We start from the raw sequence: 21,516 nt of genomic DNA on the forward strand, positions 1-21,516 counted from the left end.
CCCCTGTGTTTTGGTTAGTGCGCCAGGTGGTGCTAAAGGTTAGGTAAGACCTGGGCGGACCACCCCCTGTGTTTTGGTTAGCGTGCCGGGTGGTGCTAAAGGTTAGGTAAGACCTGGGCGGACCACCCCCTGTGTTTTGGTTAGCGCGCCAGGTGGTGCTAAAGGTTAGGTAAGACCTGGGCGGACCACCCTCTGTGTTTTGGTTAGTGTGCCGGGTGGTGCTAAAGTTTAGGTAAGACCTGGGCGGACCACCCCCTGTGTTTTGGTTAGTGCGCCAGGTGGTGCTAAAGGTTAGGTAAGACCTGGGCGGACCACCCCCTGTGTTTTGATTAATGCGCCAGGTGGTGCTAAAAGTTAGGTAAGTAGTGGGAAGGCAGGTAGGAGAGGGGACTCTTTAATGTTTACTTTCATTTCTTTGGTTCCCGTCCAGCCCCTTTCCCCCACATTAGTGTTAAGGTAAATAAACTCAGTGTAAAAAATTGTATTTTTCTCTGCCTCTGTTGTCCTTCCCAGCACCTACGATCACATACTGTTTTCAATCCACGGGGAGGTGAGATGTAGCAGGGTGTTGCGTTCCCTCCAAGAGGCGTACGTAACAGTGTCATAACGTTATGATTCTCATAGACTATAGTTTAGGGTTCTTTCATTATACTGGGCTCTTGACATGGATTTTTAGCTCACTTCCTGTAAAATACATCGGCTTAGATGCACATGGATGGGTACATTGGGTAAAGGAAGCCCTGACTATTGTCTGTCTGTTTTAGTTTCCCCTCTCTAGGGACTAAAACATTATTTTCATAATGTCATCCCATAACCTGCACCATCTAGCTAGTACACTTATTCCCTTTTGTGACAGCTGGAGCAGAAAACACTCCATTGCTGTTATCTACAAATGCATTTGGAGCATGTTTTTGTGATTTACAATGTTAAATAAGCCTAAATCAAGTTGACAAGCTAATATGAAGTCACTTAGTTATAGCAATTAAAGTTGGCTGGATAGCTAGCTAACGAGCAGCTCATTAGCCTACAGTAGCCTCCTGTAGCTAGCTAGTTATTTTTTTTACTTGACCATGACCACAAAGCAGACAATCTTTTGGAGCGAAGCATTGTCAAGAGGCACCACCTCTGGTCAAGACCCACTGTTAAATTGAATATCGCCTGGTTCAGTTGCGGGCCGTCATTCAGGGCAGCTGTTTTGAGCCCTACTTTTTTTGCAAAAAAATATCTCTATATATACACTGCTCAAAAACATAAAGGGAACACTTAAACAACACAATGTAACTTCAAGTCAATCACACTTCTGTGAAATCAAACTGTCCACTTAGGAAGCAACACTGATTGACAATAAATTTCACATGCTGTTGCGCAAATGGAATAGACAAAAGGTGGAAATTATAGGCAATTAGCAAGACACCCCCAATAAAGGAGTGGTTCTGCAGGTGGTGACCACAGACCACTTCTCAGTTCCTATGCTTCCTGGCTGATGTTTTGGTCACTTTTGAATGCTGGCGGTGCTTTCACTCTAGTGGTAGCATGAGACGGAGTCTACAACCCACACAAGTGGCTCAGGTAGTGCAGCTCATCCAGGATGGCACATCAATGCGAGCTGTGGCAAGAAGGTTTGCTGTGTCTGTCAGCGTAGTGTCCAGAGCATGGAGGCGCTACCAGGAGACAGGTCAGTACATCAGGAGACGTGGAGGAGGCCGTAGGAGGGCAACAACCCAGCAGCAGGACCGCTACCTCCGCCTTTGTGCAAGGAGGAGCACTGCCAGAGCCCTGCAAAATGACCTCCAGCAGGCCACAAATGTGCATGTGTCAGCATATGGTCTCACAAGGGGTCTGAGGATCTCATCTCGGTACCTAATGGCAGTCAGGCTACCTTTAGCGAGCACATGGAGGGCTGTGCGGCCCCACAAAGAAATGCCACCCCACACCATGACTGACCCACCGCCAAACCGGTCATGCTGGAGGATGTTGCAGGCAGCAGAACGTTCTCCACGGCGTCTCCAGACTCTGTCACAGCACAACAAAGTGATTCCAAACATGTATATTGCGCTGCTGCATAAATTATGTAATATGCCAGGGAGATATGTATACCGTAGCTAAGAAAGTAATACTAAGTGTATGTTGTGTAGTAAGCTGTTAGTAGCCCATGTGCCTCACCCTAATAATCTGGTCTATTTACCCCTCTTAATTTCACCTACTGTTCTGACTTGGTGGCGCACATGTAGCCTATAACCTGTTTTGGAGAAATGTAATCATTGAATATTGTAAGAGCATTAATTGTCTGCTTAAATGCAGCCTTTATTTATGCTACGGTTCTGACTTGGTGTACAGGGAGAACACTGTAGGAACCGCCCATGTTCCGAATTCTGACGCTGTACATTTCAAAGGTGTTGAAGAAATAGTTATATTGACTACATCCATCCTAGCTCGCTCATTAATGTCTTTATCAAAATTACAGATTGCCTCTTATACGCTTGTTGTCCCCTTATGCCATAGTTTGTACATCTCAATTGTCAGTAGAAACCACATTTGTTTAAGAAAGTCAGCCTTATCAGCTATGTTTGGCTAATTCGGTAAATGAGGTTGAATTAACTGTTTCGCCGCCAGACAAGGCTCCACTGATAGCAGTGGTCAGTGTAGCAGTGGTCAGGTGTTGGGACTCTACTGTTGTGACAGCTTTATGTAGGCCCTGTGGGCACCGTTTGTCACCATTATAGTGCAATTAATGTATTGTTTAGTGTTGTGTAGTGGCTTTGCTGGCATGCATCAAAACATTTTTTGTTTGTTTTTGTTTGCCCCACAAAGATTTACATGCTACAATCTCCACTGCGTCGGGCTTCTTCTTCTTCTTGGGCTTTATATGGCGGTTGGCAACCAACTTTAAGGTGCATTACCACCACCAACTGGACTGGAGTGTGAACCTCAGTTCATCTTTCAATCACCCACGTGGATATATGCTCCTAACAACCAATGAAGAGATGGGAGAGGCGGGACTTGCATCGCATCAGTGCGTCACAAATAGAATCAAGTTCTATTTTAGCGCCTGGCCATGAAGACGCTCGTTGACATGTGTCAGCAATGTGGATGCAATGACTGAATAACATGTATGCGTATATTTATATTGCAACGCTCGGGCACATAACGTGAGCGGTGTAGTCAGCATGTAGATCGAATATACTTGCGGGGTTGTGGATGGCGGTTGGCACATAAAACCGACGGTCTGCATACTCCGGACATATAGGGGGCGGTAAACCGCTCACGAACCTTCTAGAGAGTGTGTAACAAAAAACGCTCTACCAGCAACGAGCGTCGGCTAGATCCTCCCACAAAAAATAAGAGTGACTCGATATTTGTTTGTTGGCCCGTGGTTCTGTGTGAGAGAGAGCAGCAGGAGGAAGACTGGTGCCTTTCTTTAGAGCTGACGGGGACGGACAGATAACAATAACGAATACGTGGTCATACCCGATTCACTCTGCTTCTGAGTCGCGCCGGTCAATAAAAGTTCACTTTTGGAAGACGTAAAAATGGGGATCCGCAAAAAGACCAACAAGAACCCGCCGGTGTTGAGCCACGAGTTTATCATCCAGAACCATGCAGATATTGTTTCCTGTGTTGCTATGGTGTTCCTCCTCGGGTTGATGTTTGAGGTAAGGCTAGTCCACATGTTGGAGGGGTCTGGGGTGCAGTAAGAGCCTAGTTTTCCAAATAGGCCATACTGAGCCTAACTATATTGTGTCAACTGGGCAGAGAAGATGATTTTGTTCCGTTACGTCAGTCTCTTGAAAATGGACATGGCTGATCTACTCTTCCTGCTCTAGTGACAAATCCAAAGTTTCTCATCTTTTTTTTTTTAGGTTGTGCTTATTGTAATATTCAAGTAAATGGTAATAGCAGAAGTGTCTTTTGATTTGAAAAGGCGTGTAGTAGCCTAGTAGTTAGATTTATAACTGTCACCCATCTCCCCGCCGGGTTGTCTGGTCAGTTGTACATTTTAATAACTTGGTCTACGTCGTATATGACACAACATTGTAATATTTGGGGCAACAAAGTAGCCTAACGAACGAGCGTTACATAGATTTTTACATTTTAGCGACCACAATATTGCAATTTCGCTGGCTACAATATTGTGGAAGACTGTCCAGCATGGGATACTTTTTATTCGCAAATAAAGTGTAGGCTACGTGGCAATCACTGGGCGCTTGTCATCGTTTATAGGTAGCCCCGCTCGTCCGAAAACACAAAAGTTCGGTTCAGAAAGTCCTAAGAATCGCCTATTCCGTTTACAAATTGAAGAGCGTAGGTTTTAAAAATGTATTTTTTTAATTGTTGGTTTACACGGAATTCTTTTTTTTTTGGTTTCATGTTTAGCTTACTAGGCTACATGAATCATCCTTTACTAATGCTGCGTTAATGTGCTAGTTGTAACTAGGAAAGTTTTACTTGGTAACTGGTTGTAGTTATACATGTGTTGCGTTCATCCATTTAGCAAGTTGTACATTTCCGAGTTTAAGAGTTCCGATTTCGGCGTGAATGCAGCATAAAATTCAGCGCCAGCATTGAGCTGAGGAGACGCATTGTGGGAGTTGGAGTTCTTGTGCCTTGATGTGCTGTAGTCACATTGATGATGCACATCTAAAATATATAACCTACTGTATTACAAAACTGAGTAATGCAAATGTATAGTTATGAATCAGTCTTGCCATATTTATATACATTCTTAATAAAATCAAAATCCCCTTGTTTTTTCCATTCAATCGTATCTGTAGTATTGGATTGAATGGTTTGCAAGGTTTCTGTCTGATACTTTGTGGTCTAGTCAGTAAATCGACAATGCTACCTGGTTTATTTAACACCACAGTAAGCTACCCACAGAGGCCAGAAGGCTAATGAGAAAATCATGCTGTGGTTTGCTTTTAGTCAATGACTCAGATACAAGCCCCTGAATTTGTCCCAAATGGCACCCTATTCACTATATAGTGCACTACTTTTGACCAGAGCCAGACTAAGTAATGCACTATATAGGGTACTATTGGGGACTGAACCCTGTGTTTTCATGTCCTCTAATCAATCCTCTCCCTTGTCCCCGCTGTGATGCAGGTCACCTCGAAGGTTGCAGTGCTGTTCATCACTGTCCAATACAACGTTACAATCTCTGCAAACGGTCAGTTTAACTTTTTTAGTGGCCCCATCTGTACTTGCGTCCTTCTTTTTTCCCCCTTCTTCACTGGGTCAAACAGTGAAGCTCAAAAAGACAAGGATCTGGTATGGAGGTGGATTCTTCCTCTTTTGTTTTCCTAACTTTTTTTCGGGTGACATTTTATTTTTGAATGAATGGCAAGTCAACAATTACCTCGTGACATCTTCCGTTCTTGTCCACCTGTTCTTTAGTGTGTGTGTGTGTGTGTGTGGAACTAGTTTGCCTGTTATCCAGTATAGAAACTTAACAATGTCTAGAATCTACAGACTACTTGTAGAACTAGAAGGCCTCTCCTGTGTGTTTAGAGAATAGAAGTTCTCACATGGCCTACCAGTTACAGAACACCTGCTTTCAGAGGTGTTTCTTTTTCCCCTGTGGAGCTACATTTAGTCTTCCTGATTTTATAACGTTCTCCTGTTGGGTCCTCCTGTTGGGTCCTCCTGTTGGGTCCTCCTGTTGGGTCCTCCTGTTAGGTCCTCCTGTTAGGTCCTCCTGTTAGGTCCTCCTGGAAGGATTGGAGCTGGAGTGTAACAGGCCACGGTATCTTGTTTGAGTCACAAATCGCCACCTATTTCCTAAATATTGCTCTACTTTTGACCAGGCCCCATTGGGTAGTGCACTATATAGGGTACCATTTGTGACACAATCCACAAGTCTCATCTCAAGGTGAATGAATGTTATTTTACACACTCCTTCATTTAAAGCCATGAATGACAAGAGGGCTTGTGGAATGATGGAATGTGCTTTACGATGTCGGATTTTATTTGAAGAGCCGATATTCTTATCAGAGTCAGGGGCCGCGTCCAAAATACCACCCTATTCCCTTTATAGTGCACTACTTTTGATTAGAGCCCTATGGACCCTGGTCTAAAGTAGTGCACTATATAGGGAATAGAGTGCCATTTGGGATACAACCCCCTCAGTCATTCATTAACAGGCTGATGTTTGTTGGAGCTAAATTACTACAGTAGCAGGTCAGGCAGGACTTTGGTAGTGAAGTTGCTTGAGTAAACCTTTTTGCTTTTTAAAGGCTTTGTAAAGCAAATATGTTTAAAAAGTGAGAACTTAGTATAATTGTAATGATGCATCTGTATTAGAGGTCGACCGATACCGATTCATTGGAGGTCCAAAAAAAGCCGATACCAATTAATCGGACAATTTTATTTATTTTTTATATATATTTGTAATAATGACAATTACAACAGTACTGAATGAACAATGCACCCATAACCTAATATAATACATATATACAATCTATTTAGTCTCAAATAATGAAACATGTTCAATTTGGTTTAAATAATGCAAAAACAAAGTGTTGGAGAAGAAAGTAAAAGTGCAATATGTGCCATGTAAAAAAGCTAACGTTTTAGTTCCTTGCTCAGAACATGAGAACATATGAAAGCTGGTTTCATATTTGTATTTCATATACAGTTGAAGTTGGAAGTTTACATACACCTTAGCCAAATACATTTAAACTCAGTTTTTCACAATTCCTGACATTTAATCCTAATAACATTTCCTTGTCTTAGGGATGGAAAGTGCTTTTTGAAAGAATGCTTACGAGCCTGCTGCTGCCTGCCACCGCTCAGTCAGACTGCTCTATCAAATATCAAATCGTAGACTTAATTATAATGAACACACAGAATTACGAGCCTTTGGTCATTAATATGGTAAAATCCGGAAACTATCATTTCGAAAACAAAACGTTTATTCTTTCAGTGAATTACAGAACCGTTCTGTATTTTATCAAAAGGGTGGCATCCATAAGTCTAAATATTGCTGTTACATTGCACAACCTTCAATGTTATGTCATAATTATGTACAATTCTGGCAAATTAATTACGGTCTTTGTTAGGAAGAAACACAGTTCGCAACGAGCCAGGCGGCCCAAACTGCTGCATATACCCTGACTCTGCGTGCAGTGAACGCAAGAGAAGTGACACAATTGCCTGCTAACATGAATTTCTTTTAACTAAATATGCAGGTTTATAAAAATATACTGATTGATTTTTTTGCGAATGTGCGTTTGTTAAATCATCACCCGTTTGGCGAAGTTGAAGTAGGCGGTGATTCGATGATAAATTAACAGGCACCGCATTGATTATATGCAACGCAGGGCAAGCTAGTTAAACTAGTAATATCATCAACCATGTGTAGTTAACTAGTGATTATGTGACGATTGATTGTTTTTTATAAGATAAGTTTAATGCTAGCTAGCAACTTACCATGGCTCATTGCAGCCACACTCACGTAACATGTGATCAGCCTGCCACGCAGTCTCCTCGTGGATTGCAATGTAATCGGACATAATTGGCGTCCAAAAAAACCCTGATTACCGATTGTTATGAAAAGTTGAAATCGGCCCAGATTAATCATCCATACCGATTTTAATCGGTCGACCTCTAATCTGTATGTATCTCTTCCATCAGAGGGTCCAGAAGACACTGTTTTGAACAACTTCTTATAAATGTATATACAGTATAAGGCAACTATGAAGGGTTATAAAAGGCTTAGTAAATGCTTCGTGTCTCCCTACTAGAGGAGAGTGTAGTGAACCACTTCCCCCCCCCACAGTATGAAGGATCTCCAGCCCCGAGGCTGCCTGCTAGGCAATCTCACTACATTCTAGATGGCGTGATGTTCTATTTACTAATAGAAACATTGGGGCGGTAACATAAAGGCTTTATGAAGGCTTTATGAAGGCTTTATGAAGGGATTATGAAGGGATTATGAATGCTTTATGAATGCTTTATGAAGGGATTATGAATGCTTTATGAAGGGATTATGAATGCTTTATGTCTCCCTATCAGAGGGCCTGCCAGAGGAGAGCGTGGTGAACCACTTCCACCACGGTCTGAAGGATGTGGCTACAGTCTTCTTCTACATGCTGGTGGCCATCATTATCCACGCCATCATTCAGGAGTATGTACTGGATGTAAGTACTGACACTCAGACACTTACTATGTTTTTCTGTACATTTCATTGGTTATTATAGTCTTATTTTTCACTGATCAGTTTGACCTCGATTGACTCATTGTCATGTGTCTCTTTCTACAGAAGATCAACCGGAAGATGCACTTCTCTAAGACCAAGCACAGCAAGTTCAACGAGTCAGGCCAGCTCTCTGTCTTCTACCTGTTCTCCTTCGGATGGGGAACCAACATCCTCATGTCGGTAGGTAGATGTGTGGGGCACAATCATCGATATGTCAGTACACGGTTTAAACTATTTGTTTACTGGGGCACAAGCATCGATATGTCAGTACACGGTTTAAACTATTTGTTTACTGGGGCACAAGCATCGTTATGTCAGTACACGGTTTAAACTATTTGTTTACTGGGGCACAAGCATCGTTATGTCAGTACACGGTTTAAACTATTTGTTTACTGGGGCACAATCATCGTTATGTCAGTACACGGTTTAAACTATTTGTTTACTGGTGTGTGTGATGTTAATAGGTGATTTTTAAATGGTTTTAATACTGGACTATTTGTTTACTGGGTGTAACTGTCTGTGTTTTGAGTCTGTGTGTGCATTGGGCGTCTGACTTTGTCTGAAAGTGGGGGTGCAAAAGCTTGGGGGGGTATTGACTTTTTTTTTTGGCACCGCTGTCAACATGAAATGTTTAAAATGAACTTGTCTCAGCAGCATATATATATATATGCTGCTGAGACAAGTTCATTTTAAACATTTCATAATGCAAAGAGGGTAGAAATGTCTTATTTGGTGGATATTACTTACCAAGCCAAGCAGACAGACCTGGCGCCAGGATAAAGTGACTAGGGGGGGGGGGGGGGGGGTCTGTTGAAATCAGTGAGCGGGGGGGGTCTGTTGAAATCAGTGAGCGGGGGGGGGTCTGTTGAAATCAGTGAGCGGGGGGGGGGGGGTCTGTTGAAATCAGTGAGGGGGGGGGGGTTCTTGCACTGGAATTGTATTGCGCTCTGCTTCTATCACGCTTTACCACAAACATAAAGTTCAAATACCGACACTCAGACCATTGAGTACTTTTTGAAGTTACAGGTTGGCTCGAAATCTGTAGCCCATCTGCACTGTATCAACACAATGGACAGCACCCTACACACTAAAGCAAGGCCGTTTTGGTAATGAATATTAGCTACAAGCAAGGCTATTTTGGTAATGGGCTGTTTTTTAATGGGTGAATTACCCAATGTGAATGAAAATGTACACACAGCTGTCTTACCAAAATAATGCAGACTAAATGCTGAAAGTAGTATCCTCGTTATTCATGCAAAACAATAATACTGAATAACAACATTGTGGCGGATGTGAGGGCCGCCACCGAGTCAGAGGACTGGGTGGTCTCTCTCTGAGGCCAACTTTTTTTTAAATTTCTCGAGGTCTTTAATCAGCTCAAGGCCGCGGGGCACGACGGTATTCCAGGGTGCGTTCTCAGAGCATACGCAGCTGGCAGGCATATTCACTGTCATTTTCAACCTCTCCTTGTCCCAGTCTGTAATCCTCACACCTTTTTAAGATAACCCGCCATCATTCTTCTTCCCAAGAACACTAAGGCTTGGCTACAGTCTTAGTGCCACCCGGGAGGCCAGATGACGCAATCTTAACTGGACTCTACACTGCCCTCACCCATCTAGATAAGAAGAATACCAATGTGAGAATGCTGCTCACCGTTCAACACCATAGTTTAGGACCCTGGGACTAAACACCTCCCTCTGCAACTGGATCCTGGACTTCCTCACCGGCAGATAAATAGATGTTATTTTTTTTAAACCTTTTAACTAGGCAAGTCAGTTAAGAACAAATTCTTATTTATAATCACGGCCTAGGAACAGTGGGTTAACTGCCTTGTTCAGGGGCAGAACGATAGATTTTTACCTTATCAGCTCGGGGATTTGATCCAGAAACCTTTCAGTTACTGGCCCAACGCTCTAACCACTAGGCTACCTGCCGCCCTAAGTGGTGAAGGTAGGCAACATCATCTCCGCCATGCTGACCCTCAACACGTGGGCCCCAAAGGGCTGTGTGCTTTGTCCCCTCCTGTTACTCCCTGTTCACCCACTCTGTGGCCAGGCACGACTCCAACACCAAGTTGGCTGACGACACAACAGTGGTAGGCCTGATCACCGGCGACGATGAGACAACCTACGGGGAGGTCGTCAGAGACCTGGCAGTGTGGTGCCAGGACAACAACCTCTACCTCAACATCATTTAGACCAGGAAGCTGATCGTGCGCTAGAGGAAATGGAGGGCCGAGCACGCCGCCCCCCCCCCCCCCCCCCGTCCACATCGATGGGCTGCAATGGAGCGGGTCGAGCGTTTCAACTTCCTTGGTGTCCATATCACTGGATCCTCAATGTTCTACAGCTGTACCATTGAGAGCATCATGACTGGCTGCATCACTGCTTGGTATAGAAATAGCACCGCCCTCCATCGCATGGCGCTACAGAGGGTGGTGCGGCCAGCCCAGTGCATCACTGCAACCAAGATCCCTGCCATCCAGGACCTCTATATCAGGCGGTGTGAAAGGAAGGCCCAGAAAATCGTTAGACTCCAACCATCCAAGCCATAGACTGTTCTCTGTGCTTCCACACGGCAAGCGGTACCGATGCATCAAGTCTGACACCAACAGGCTCCTGAACAGCTTCTATTCCCAAACCATAAGACTGGTAAACGGACTCTACACACTTGCGTAACCTGCACACACACACACAATCATAATTTACGTTGCTGCTACTGTTTATTATATATCCTGATGCCTAGTCACCCTTTCCCCTATACATATCTACCTCCACCACTCCAGTATCCCTGTCTCCTTACCCCTACACATACAGTGGGGAGAACAAGTATTTGATACACTGCCGATTTTGCAGGTTTTCCTACTTACAAAGCATGTAGAGGTCTGTAATTTCTATCATGGGTACACTTCAACTATGAGAGACGGAATCTAAAACAAAAATCCAGAAAATCACATTGTATGATTTTTAAGTAATTAATTTGCATTTTATTGCATGACATAAGTATTTGATACATCAGAAAAGCAGATCTTAATATTTGGTACAGAAACCTTTGTTTGCAATTACAGAGATCATACGTTTCCTGTAGTTCTTGACCAGGTTTGCACACACTGCAGCAGGGATTTTGGCCCACTCCTCCATACAGATCTTCTCCAGATCCTTCAGGTTTCGGGGCTGTCGCTGGGCAATACGGACTTTCAGCTCCCTCCAAAGATTTTCTATTGGGTTTAGGTCTGGAGACTGGCTAGGCCACTCCAGGACCTTGAGATGCTTCTTACGGAGCCACTCCTTAGTTGCCCTGGCTGTGTGTTTCGGGTCGTTGTCATGCTGGAAGACCCAGCCACGACCCATCTTCAATGCTCTTACTGAGGGAAGGAGGTTGTTGGCCAAGATCTCGCGATACATGGCCCCATCCATCCTCCCCTCAATACGGTGCAGTCATCCTGTACCCTTTGCAGAAAAGCATCCCCAAAGAATGATGTTTCCACCTCCATGCTTCACGGTTGGGATGGTGTTCTTGGGGTTGTACTCATCCTTCTTCTTCCTCCAAACACGGCGAGTGGAGTTTAGACCAAAAAGCTCTATTTTTGTCTCATCAGACCACATGACCTTCTCCCATTCCTCCTCTGGATCATCCAGATGGTCATTGGCAAACTTCAGACGGGCCTGGACATGCGCTGGCTTGAGCAGGTGGACCTTGCGTGCGCTGCAGGATTTTAATCCATGACGGTGTAGTGTGTTACTAATGGTTTTCTTTGAGACTGTGGTCCCAGCTCTCTTCAGGTCATTGACCAGGTCCTGCCGTGTAGTTCTGGGCTGATAACTCACCTTCCTCATGATCATTGATGCCCCACGAGGTGAGATCTTGCATGGAGCCCCAGACCGAGGGTGATTGACCGTCATCTTGAACTTCTTCCATTTTCTAATAATTGCGCCAACAGTTGTTGCCTTCTCACCAAGCTGCTTGCCTATTGTCCTGTAGCCCATCCCAGCCTGTTGCATGTCTACAATTTTATCCCTGATGTCCTTATACAGCTCTCTGGTCTTGGCCATTGTGGAGAGGTTGGAGTCTGTTTGATTGAGTGTGTGGACAGGTGTCTTTTATACAGGTAACGAGTTCAAACAGGTGCAGTTAATACAGGTAATGAGTGGAGAACAGGAGGGCTTCTTAAAGAAAAACTAACAGGTCTGTGAGAGCCGGAATTCTTACTGGTTGGTAGGTGATCAAATACTTATGTCATGCAATAAAATGCAAATTAATTACTTAAAAATCATACAATGTGATTTTCTGGATTTTTGTTTTAGATTCCGTCTCTCACAGTTGAAGTGTACCTATGATAAAAATGACAGACCTCTACATGCTTTGTAAGTAGGAAAACCTGCAAAATCGGCAGTGTATCAAATACTTGTTCTCCCCACTGTATCTACCTCCATCACTCCAGTATCCCTGTCTCCTTCCCCCTATACATATCTACCTCCATCACTCCAGTATCCCTGTCTCCTTCCCCCTATACATATCTACCTCCATCACTCCAGTATCCCCTTACCCCTATACATATCTACCTCCATCACTCCAGTATCCCTGTACATTGTTAATATGGTACTGACCCTGTATATAGTCACCTTCCCCCTATACATATCTACCTCCATCACTCCAGTATCCCTGTACATTGTTAATATGGTACTGACCCTGTATATAGTCACCTTACCCCTATACATATCTACCTCCACCACTCCAGTATCCCTGTACATTGTTAATATGGTACTGACCCTGTATATAGTCACCTTAACCCTATACATATCTACCTCCACCACTCCAGTATCCCTGCACATTGTTAATATGGTACTGACCCTGTATATAGTAACCTTACCCCTATACATATCTACCTCCATCCTTCCAGTATCCCTGTACATTGTTAATATGGTACTGACCCTGTATATAGTCACCTTACCCCTATACATATCTACCTCCATCACTCCAGTATCCCTGTACATTGTTAATATGGTACTGACCCTGTATATAGTCACCTTACCCCTATACATATCTACTTCCATCCCTCCAGTATCCCTGTACATTGTTAATATGGTACTGACCCTGTATATAGTCACCTTACCCCTATACATATCTACCTCCATCACTCCAGTATCCCTGTACATTGTTAATATGGTACTGACCCTTCTATACAATGCATTCAGAAAGTATTCAGACCCCTTGACTTTTTCCACATTTTGTTACGTTACAGCCTTATATTAAAAATTATAAAATAGATTTTTCCCCCCTCATCAATCTACACACAATACCCCATAATGACAAAGCAGAAACAGGTTTTTAGAAATGTTAGTGAATTTATTATAAAAATAAAAACTGAAATTACATTTACATAAGTATTCAGACCCTTTACTCAGTACTTTGTTGAAGCACCTTTGGCAGTGATTACAGCCTCGAGTCTTCTTGGGTATGACGCTACAAGCTTGGCACACCTGTATTTGGGGACTTTCTCCCATTCTTCTCTGCAGATCCTCTCAAGCTCTGTCAGGTTGGATGGGGAGCGTCACTGCACAGCTATTTTCAGGTCTCTCCAGAGATGTTAGATCGAGTTCAAGTCCAGGCTCTGGCTGGTCCACTCAAGGACATTCAGAGACTTGTCCCGAAGCCACTCCTGCGTTGTCACTGTCTGTGTGCTTAGGGTCGTTGTCCTGCTGGAAGGTGACCCTTCGCCCCCAGTCTTTGGTCCTGAGCGCTCTGGAGCAGGTTTTCATTAAGAATCTCTCTGTACTTGACTCTGTTCATCTTTCCCTCCAATATTAAAAATCACCCTATCCTGGTGACACTTCTGGAAGGGGGGGAAAGGCTTTTAACGAGGAGCTAGCTGGAGCTCGGCATCATCGCTGCTGGACTTGGCTGCGGCCTCTCTGTGGTTTGAATTTTAATATCCATTGTAGCTGGTGAGACCTAAATAAGCTAACACTAGCTCATTTTACAGCTAGCGGTGGGGCGTGAGACAGAGTTGAGTCAATTCAAAATAAAATATTACAGGCGTATCACGTTATTCACAAAACCAGCCACAGATGAGCATTTCTCCTCTGTCTCTTGTCCTCATGGTTATATATTTCTTTCTTTCTAATCTTCTCATCCAGGAGAACTTCCTGTCCAACCCAGTGAATCTGTGGGAAGGCTACCCTCATACCTTGATGCCGTAAGTATTGGAGCCGGACCATGTCAACGCAATGCAAACAAGTACATTGTGCAAAAGGCTCATTAGAGTGTCTACTTCCCCTTTTTTTTTTTTTTTAAAGAGGTGTGTGTACAACTAAACACAAGTAAACGTTTCCATGTGTTTTCCATATCACCTCTAGCTGTTTCCTTTTGTAATGACCAACCACCACTCATCATTCTTGGTTCTCAGTTCTACATGTAAACTAATGTCAACTGGTGCTATTTTGCATAGACGTTAAAGGAAGTAGGTGGGTTTGTTTTTTAACATACAGGTTGGTACTGACTCCCGTATGGAATGACTCTTTAGTCGGCATTACTCATCCTGTGTCCCATTTTGTGTCTCAACCAATATGATTAGTGCTTCATTATTCTGAGAGATTTGATTGCAAATGATAGCTACTTGTTTGAGGAGGAAGTTTTACTTACTGTGATTTATACCTAGCTTAGTTGAATGCGTTGATTTTGTAAATTGCTCTGGATAAAGGTTTCTGATAAATAACCAAAAATAAAAAATGTAAGGTAGAATTGATAGACTTGGTGTTTATTTTGTCCTGCTTGTAGGTTCCAGATGAAATTCTTTTTCATCTGTCAGATGGGCTACTGGCTTCACGCTCTCCCCGAGCTCTACTTCCAGAAGACCAAGAAAGTGAGTGTTTGTGTGTGTGTGTGTTTTTTTGGGGTGGGGTTGAAGTTACTGAACTCAGAAGTAGAATGACTAGTCATGCAGACAGGCTACAAACCATTTCTTGTTTGATTTCCATACGTTAACATTGTGTTTTTTAAAAAGAATTTCAAACATTTGCTTGAGGTCATTACGCTCACTAACAGAGTGAATATTTTGCTGACATTGTGTGTGTGTGTGTGTTGTGTAGGAGGATATTCCTCGTCAGTTGGTGTATATCGCTCTGTACTTGGTCCACATCGCAGGAGCCTACATCCTCAAGTAAGACCTGGTTCACGTCAACATTACTAAGTTCACGTCAACGTTAGTGTAAGTTCACGTCAACGTTAGTGTAAGTTCACGTCAACGTTAGTGTAAGTTCACGTCAACGTTAGTGTAAGTTCACGTCAACGTTAGTGTAAGTTCACGTCAACGTTAGTGTAAGTTCACGTCAACGTTAGTGTAAGTTCACGTCAACGTTAGTGTAAGTTCACGTCAACGTTAGTGTAAGTTCACGTCAACGTTAGTGTAAGTTCACGTCAACGTTAGTGTAAGTTCACGTCAACGTTAGTGTAAGTTCACGTCAACGTTAGTGTAAGTTCACGTCAACGTTAGTGTAAGTTCACGTCAACGTTAGTGTAAGTTCACGTCAACGTTAGTGTAAGTTCACGTCAACGTTAGTGTAAGTTCACGTCAACGTTAGTGTAAGTTCACGTTAGTGTAAGTTCACGTTAATGTAAGTTCACGTTAGTGTAAGTTCACGTCAACGTTAGTGTAGGTTCACGTCAACGTTAGTGTAGGTTCACGTCAACGTTAGTGTAGGTTCACGTCAACGTTAGTGTAGGTTCACGTCAACGTTAGTGTAGGTTCACGTCAACGTTAGTGTAGGTTCACGTCAACGTTAGTGTAGGTTCACGTCAACGTTAGTGTAGGTTCACGTCAACGTTACTGTAGGTTCACGTCAACGTTACTGTAGGTTCACGTCAACGTTACTGTAGGTTCACGTCAACGTTACTGTAGGTTCACGTCAACGTTACTGTAGGTTCACGTCAACGTTACTGTAGGTTCACGTCAACGTCGAGTGCAGGTTCTCGTCAACGTCGAGTGCAGGTTCTCGTCAACGTCGAGTGCAGGTTCACGTCAACGTCGAGTGCAGGTTCACGTCAACGTCGAGTGCAGGTTCACGTCAACCGTCGAGTGCAGGTTCACGTCAACCGTCGAGTGCAGGTTCACGTCAACCGTCGAGTGCAGGTTCACGTCAACCGTCGAGTGCAGGTTCACGTCAACCGTCGAGTGCAGGTTCACGTCAACCGTCGAGTGCAGGTTCACGTCAACCGTCGAGTGCAGGTTCACGTCAACCGTCGAGTGCAGGTTCACGTCAACCGTCGAGTGCAGGTTCACGTCAACCGTCGAGTGCAGGTTCACGTCAACCGTCGAGTGCAGGTTCACGTCAACCGTCGAGTGCAGGTTCACGTCAACCGTCGAGTGCAGGTTCACGTCAACCGTCGAGTGCAGGTTCACGTCAACCGTCGAGTGCAGGTTCACGTCAACCGTCGAGTGCAGGTTCACGTCAACCGTCGAGTGCAGGGTCACGTCAACCGTCGAGTGCAGGTTCACGTCAACCGTCGAGTGCAGGTTCACGTCAACCGTCGAGTGCAGGTTCACGTCAACCGTCGAGTGCAGGTTCACGTCAACCGTCGAGCTGCAGGTTCACGTCAACCGTCGAGCTGCAGGTTCACGTCAACCGTCGGCTGCAGGTTCACGTCAACCGTCGGCTGCAGGTTCACGTCAACCGTCGGCTGCAGGTTCACGTCAACCGTCGGCTGCAGGTTCACGTCAACCGTCGGCTGCAGGTTCACGTCAACCGTCGGCTGCAGGTTCACGTCAACCGTCGGCTGCAGGTTCACGTCAACCGTCGAGCTGCAGGGTCACGTCAACCGTCGAGCTGCAGGGTCACGTCAACCGTCGAGTGCAGGGTCACGTCAACCGTCGAGTGCAGGGTCACGTCAACCGTCGAGTGCAGGGTCACGTCAACCGTCGAGTGCAGGGTCACGTCAACCGTCGAGTGCAGGGTCACGTCAACCGTCGAGTGCAGGGTCACGTCAACCGTCGAGTGCAGGGTCACGTCAACCGTCGAGTGCAGGGTCACGTCAACCGTCGAGTGCAGGGTCACGTCAACCGTCGAGTGCAGGGTCACGTCAACCGTCGAGTGCAGGGTCACGTCAACCGTCGAGTGCAGGGTCACGTCAACCGTCGAGTGCAGGGTCACGTCAACCGTCGAGTGCAGGGTCACGTCAACCGTCGAGTGCAGGGTCACGTCAACCGTCGAGTGCAGGGTCACGTCAACCGTCGAGTGCAGGGTCACGTCAACCGTCGAGTGCAGGGTCACGTCAACCGTCGAGTGCAGGGTCACGTCAACCGTCGAGTGCAGGGTCACGTCAACCGTCGAGTGCAGGGTCACGTCAACCGTCGAGTGCAGGGTCACGTCAACCGTCGAGTGCAGGGTCACGTCAACCGTCGAGTGCAGGGTCACGTCAACCGTCGAGTGCAGGGTCACGTCAACCGTCGAGTGCAGGGTCACGTCAACCGTCGAGTGCAGGGTCACGTCAACCGTCGAGTGCAGGGTCACGTCAACCGTCGAGTGCAGGGTCACGTCAACCGTCGAGTGCAGGGTCACGTCAACCGTCGAGTGCAGGGTCACGTCAACCGTCGAGTGCAGGGTCACGTCAACCGTCGGCTGCAGGGTCACGTCAACCGTCGGCTGCAGGTTCACGTCAACCGTCGGCTGCAGGTTCACGTCAACCGTCGGCTGCAGGTTCACGTCAACCGTCGAGTGCAGGGTCACGTCAACCGTCGAGTGCAGGGTCACGTCAACCGTCGAGTGCAGGGTCACGTCAACCGTCGAGTGCAGGGTCACGTCAACCGTCGAGTGCAGGGTCACGTCAACCGTCGAGTGCAGGGTCACGTCAACCGTCGAGTGCAGGGTCACGTCACCATGTTCTTTATTATTGTTGAGTAGGCCTGCTCCCACGCTCAACCTTAGCTGAACTTAGTAGCTTCAGTATGTCCCAATACTTTATCTACTTTTTGGTGCTTTCTGGGGCCTTTTTTATCTTACAAAAATAGATCATGGTGATAGCTACCTCTCTACGACGCGTCTAACAGCGTCCATTTTGTGTCTTCCAGTCTGAATCGTCTGGCTCTGGTCCTGCTGGTGTTGCACTGCTTTGTAGAGCTTCTCTTCCATGTGTCCCGCCTGGTCTACTTCAGCAACGAGAAGAGACAGACTGGGTGAGCGCGCGCACACACACACACACACACACACACATTCACACACACAGAAGAGACTGACTGGGTCAGTTGAGGTCACACACTGAGTGAGTTGAAGTTGAGGACACACAGCATACTTCAAAGCCCTACAATAACAACAAGATGCCATCTTAGCATTTTAGACAAGGAAGTTGGTCTAGCTAGCTACACTCTCTTAAGGTCTTGAGTAATGAGTGTTCATATCAATTGGAAAAAGAAGATGGAGAACAAAGGGAGGCACTAGATGTTATGGGCATCTAACTTGTGTGTGTGTCCATGTGTCTGTCTGTCCTAGGTTCAGTGTCTGGGCAGTACTGTTTGTTCTTGGACGGCTGCTCACCCTGTGTCTGTCTGTCTCCTAGGTTTACCGTCTGGGCAGTACTGTTTGTTCTTGGACGGCTGCTCACCCTGTGTCTGTCTGTCTCCTAGGTTTACCGTCTGGGCAGTACTGTTTGTTCTTGGACGGCTGCTCACCCTGTGTCTGTCTGTCCTAGGTTCAGTGTCTGGGCAGTACTGTTTGTTCTTGGACGGCTGCTCACCCTGTGTCTGTCTGTCCTAGGTTTACCGTCTGGGCAGTACTGTTTGTTCTTGGACGGCTGCTCACCCTGTGTCTGTCTGTCTGTCCTAGGTTTACTGTCTGGGCAGTACTGTTTGTTCTTGGACGGCTGCTCACCCTGTCCCTGTCTGTCCTGACTGTGGGTTTCGGCCTGGCCAACGCTGATCAACAGGTACTGGACCTGGCCAACGGAAACTTCAATGTACTCTTCGTTCGGTAAGAGAGAGAGAGTGTGTGTGTGTGGTGGGGGGGGGGCGGGGGGAGATGACTGAGCGATATGACGTTGCCACTGGCAGCAGAATGAACCGCAGATAGGTGCAATGCAAGATTGACCTCACACTGTGTCTGGCACGTGCACGGTGCTGCTGGACCAAAATACCAGAGACATTTTGCCTTGGGCCTTGGTTGTGGTGGAAGTCAGCCAAGCTGTTTAGTTTTTGAATTGCTGTGAAACCACTTAAATTAATCTACCTTCATGAATCAACCACGTCATACTTTAAGTGTGGCTAACACATTTTTATTCTCCTTCCCTACAGGATCACTGTGCTGGCGACCATCTGTGTGACTCAGGCCTTCATGATGTGGAAGTTCATCAACTTCCAGCTGAGGAGGTGGAGAGAGCAGGCCCAGGCCCAGCCCGTGAAACCCAAGAAGCCCCAAGCTCCCAAGAGCAAGTCCAAGAAAGACAAAGGTGAGCAGAACTACATACCAGAGGATAGTTGCAGAAACCCAGGAAGCAACCCGATATAACCCAAGAAGCAACCCGATATAACCCAAGAAGCAACCCGATATAACCCAAGAAGCAACCCTATATAGCCCAGGAAGCAACCCTATATAGCCCAGGAAGCAACCCTATATAGCCCAGGAAGCAACCCTATATAGCCCAGGAAGCAACCCTATATAGCCCAGGAAGCAACCCTATATAGCCCAGGAAGCAACCCTATATAACCCAGGAAGCAACCCTATATAGCCCAGGAAGCAACCCTATATAACCCAAGAAGCAACCCGATATAACCCAAGAAGCAACCCTATATAGCCCAGGAAGCAACCCTATATAGCCCAGGAAGCAACCCTATATAGCCCAGGAAGCAACCCTATATAACCCAGGAAGCAACCCTATATAGCCCAGGAAGCAACCCTATATAGCCCAGGAAGCAACCCTATATAACCCAGGAAGCAACCCTATATAGCCCAGGAAGCAACCCTATATAGCCCAGGAAGCAACCCTATATAGCCCAGGAAGCAACCCTATATAACCCAGGAAGCAACCCTATATAACCCAGGAAGCAACCCTATATTAGAATGCCAGAAGATATGCATTGACAATGTGAAAGAATACGTCTGGGAAAGTTCTTTGATAAGGCTTTTATATTGTTTTAATGGAAGTTATTGCAGTTTTTCAGATTCAAGTGAGAAAAATGTCATTGTACTGTTCGTTTTTTTCTCTCTTGCTCCATGTACCTTCACTTCATTCTCTGTCGTTTTCAGCCAATGGAATGAACGGAGTAAGTTCCAACGGAGCTGATTCGCCGAGATCAAAGAAAGAGAAGTCCTCATAAAGTCCCCCCTCAACCCCTTCTACCCCTCCCCACCCCAAAAAGACGCCCCTTTATCCTGTCCCCCTCTACCATCCAGCCCCTACCCACCCCAAAAAGACTCCCTTTTTATCCTGTCCCCCTCTACCCCTCCCCACCCCAAAAAGACCCCCTTTTATCCGGTCCCCCTCTACCCCTCCAACCCCTACCCACCCCAAAAAGACTCCCTTTTATCCTGTCCCCCTCAGGCTGCACCCAGCCTTCTCATGCCACTGCTCTAGCTGTTGTCAACAGCCCAATCCCAAATCCACCCCTATGCCAGGGATCAGGCCAAGTTTTTTTCTTGAGTAGATGGTCAGGGGGCCGGAGCATAATTACAAACAATTTGAAGACTTCAAATTGACCGCAAAGAAGCCCAAACTGATAGAATATTTGACTAAAACATAATAATTTCAAATCTTGCTTACGTTTGTATACAATCACTTTGGAACATATTTCTCAAATTTAAAATGACTTGGAGCTGATTGGCTGGTGTTTCTAGTCTTATTTCCAACAATAAAAATAAAAACTTTTTTAATTTTTTGGTTAACTATGGGCCTCCAGTTGGGGAACCCTGGCCCCCCCCCCTAAGCACTTCTGAAGATCAACATGTATTGAATTGGTATAAACAGTATGGTGAAACTTCAACCTAGATCTTATCTGAAGGACTACAGCTCCTCCCAGTAGGACTACAAACTCCACAATGCATCTTAGCTTTATCTGCTCCTTGCCAATCTCAAGTGATCCCGATTTTCCCATATTGTCACGTGCCATTACTACAGAGAAAAAAATTACAAAAATAAAATATATATATAACTTATTTAAGTGCCTATTGATACAGATTGTTTTGTACAGTTTTAAAATTTCAGGAATGATGGAGAAAAAAAATCAGTGTTTTCAGTTATCTGTTTCTAAAGTCAAACATTTCATATGCCATTTTTTTTTTTTCAACATTTTTATTTATCAGACTGTATACTGTATGACATTCTGTTTCTTTAACAAA

At 45.3% G+C, this 21,516-nt stretch overlaps 1 protein-coding gene across 1 annotated transcript; it reads left to right on the plus strand.

Annotated features, from left to right (window-relative positions):
• Nucleotides 1–3,370: 3,370 nt before the first annotated feature.
• On the plus strand, nucleotides 3,371–20,998 carry tram1 (translocation associated membrane protein 1). Its single transcript, XM_071414133.1, has 11 exons — nucleotides 3,371–3,653; nucleotides 5,104–5,167; nucleotides 8,014–8,138; nucleotides 8,261–8,377; nucleotides 14,335–14,393; nucleotides 14,975–15,059; nucleotides 15,286–15,356; nucleotides 18,261–18,365; nucleotides 19,012–19,155; nucleotides 19,476–19,630; nucleotides 20,428–20,998. The coding sequence occupies exons 1-11, from the start codon at nucleotides 3,531–3,533 to the stop codon at nucleotides 20,496–20,498; spliced, it is 1,119 nt and encodes a 372-aa protein (XP_071270234.1). The 5' UTR covers nucleotides 3,371–3,530; the 3' UTR covers nucleotides 20,499–20,998.
• The last annotated feature ends 518 nt before the right edge of the window (nucleotides 20,999–21,516 follow it).

Source organism: Salvelinus alpinus, chromosome 8 (genome assembly GCF_045679555.1).
Source record: "Salvelinus alpinus chromosome 8, SLU_Salpinus.1, whole genome shotgun sequence".
NCBI lineage: Eukaryota > Metazoa > Chordata > Actinopteri > Salmoniformes > Salmonidae > Salvelinus > Salvelinus alpinus.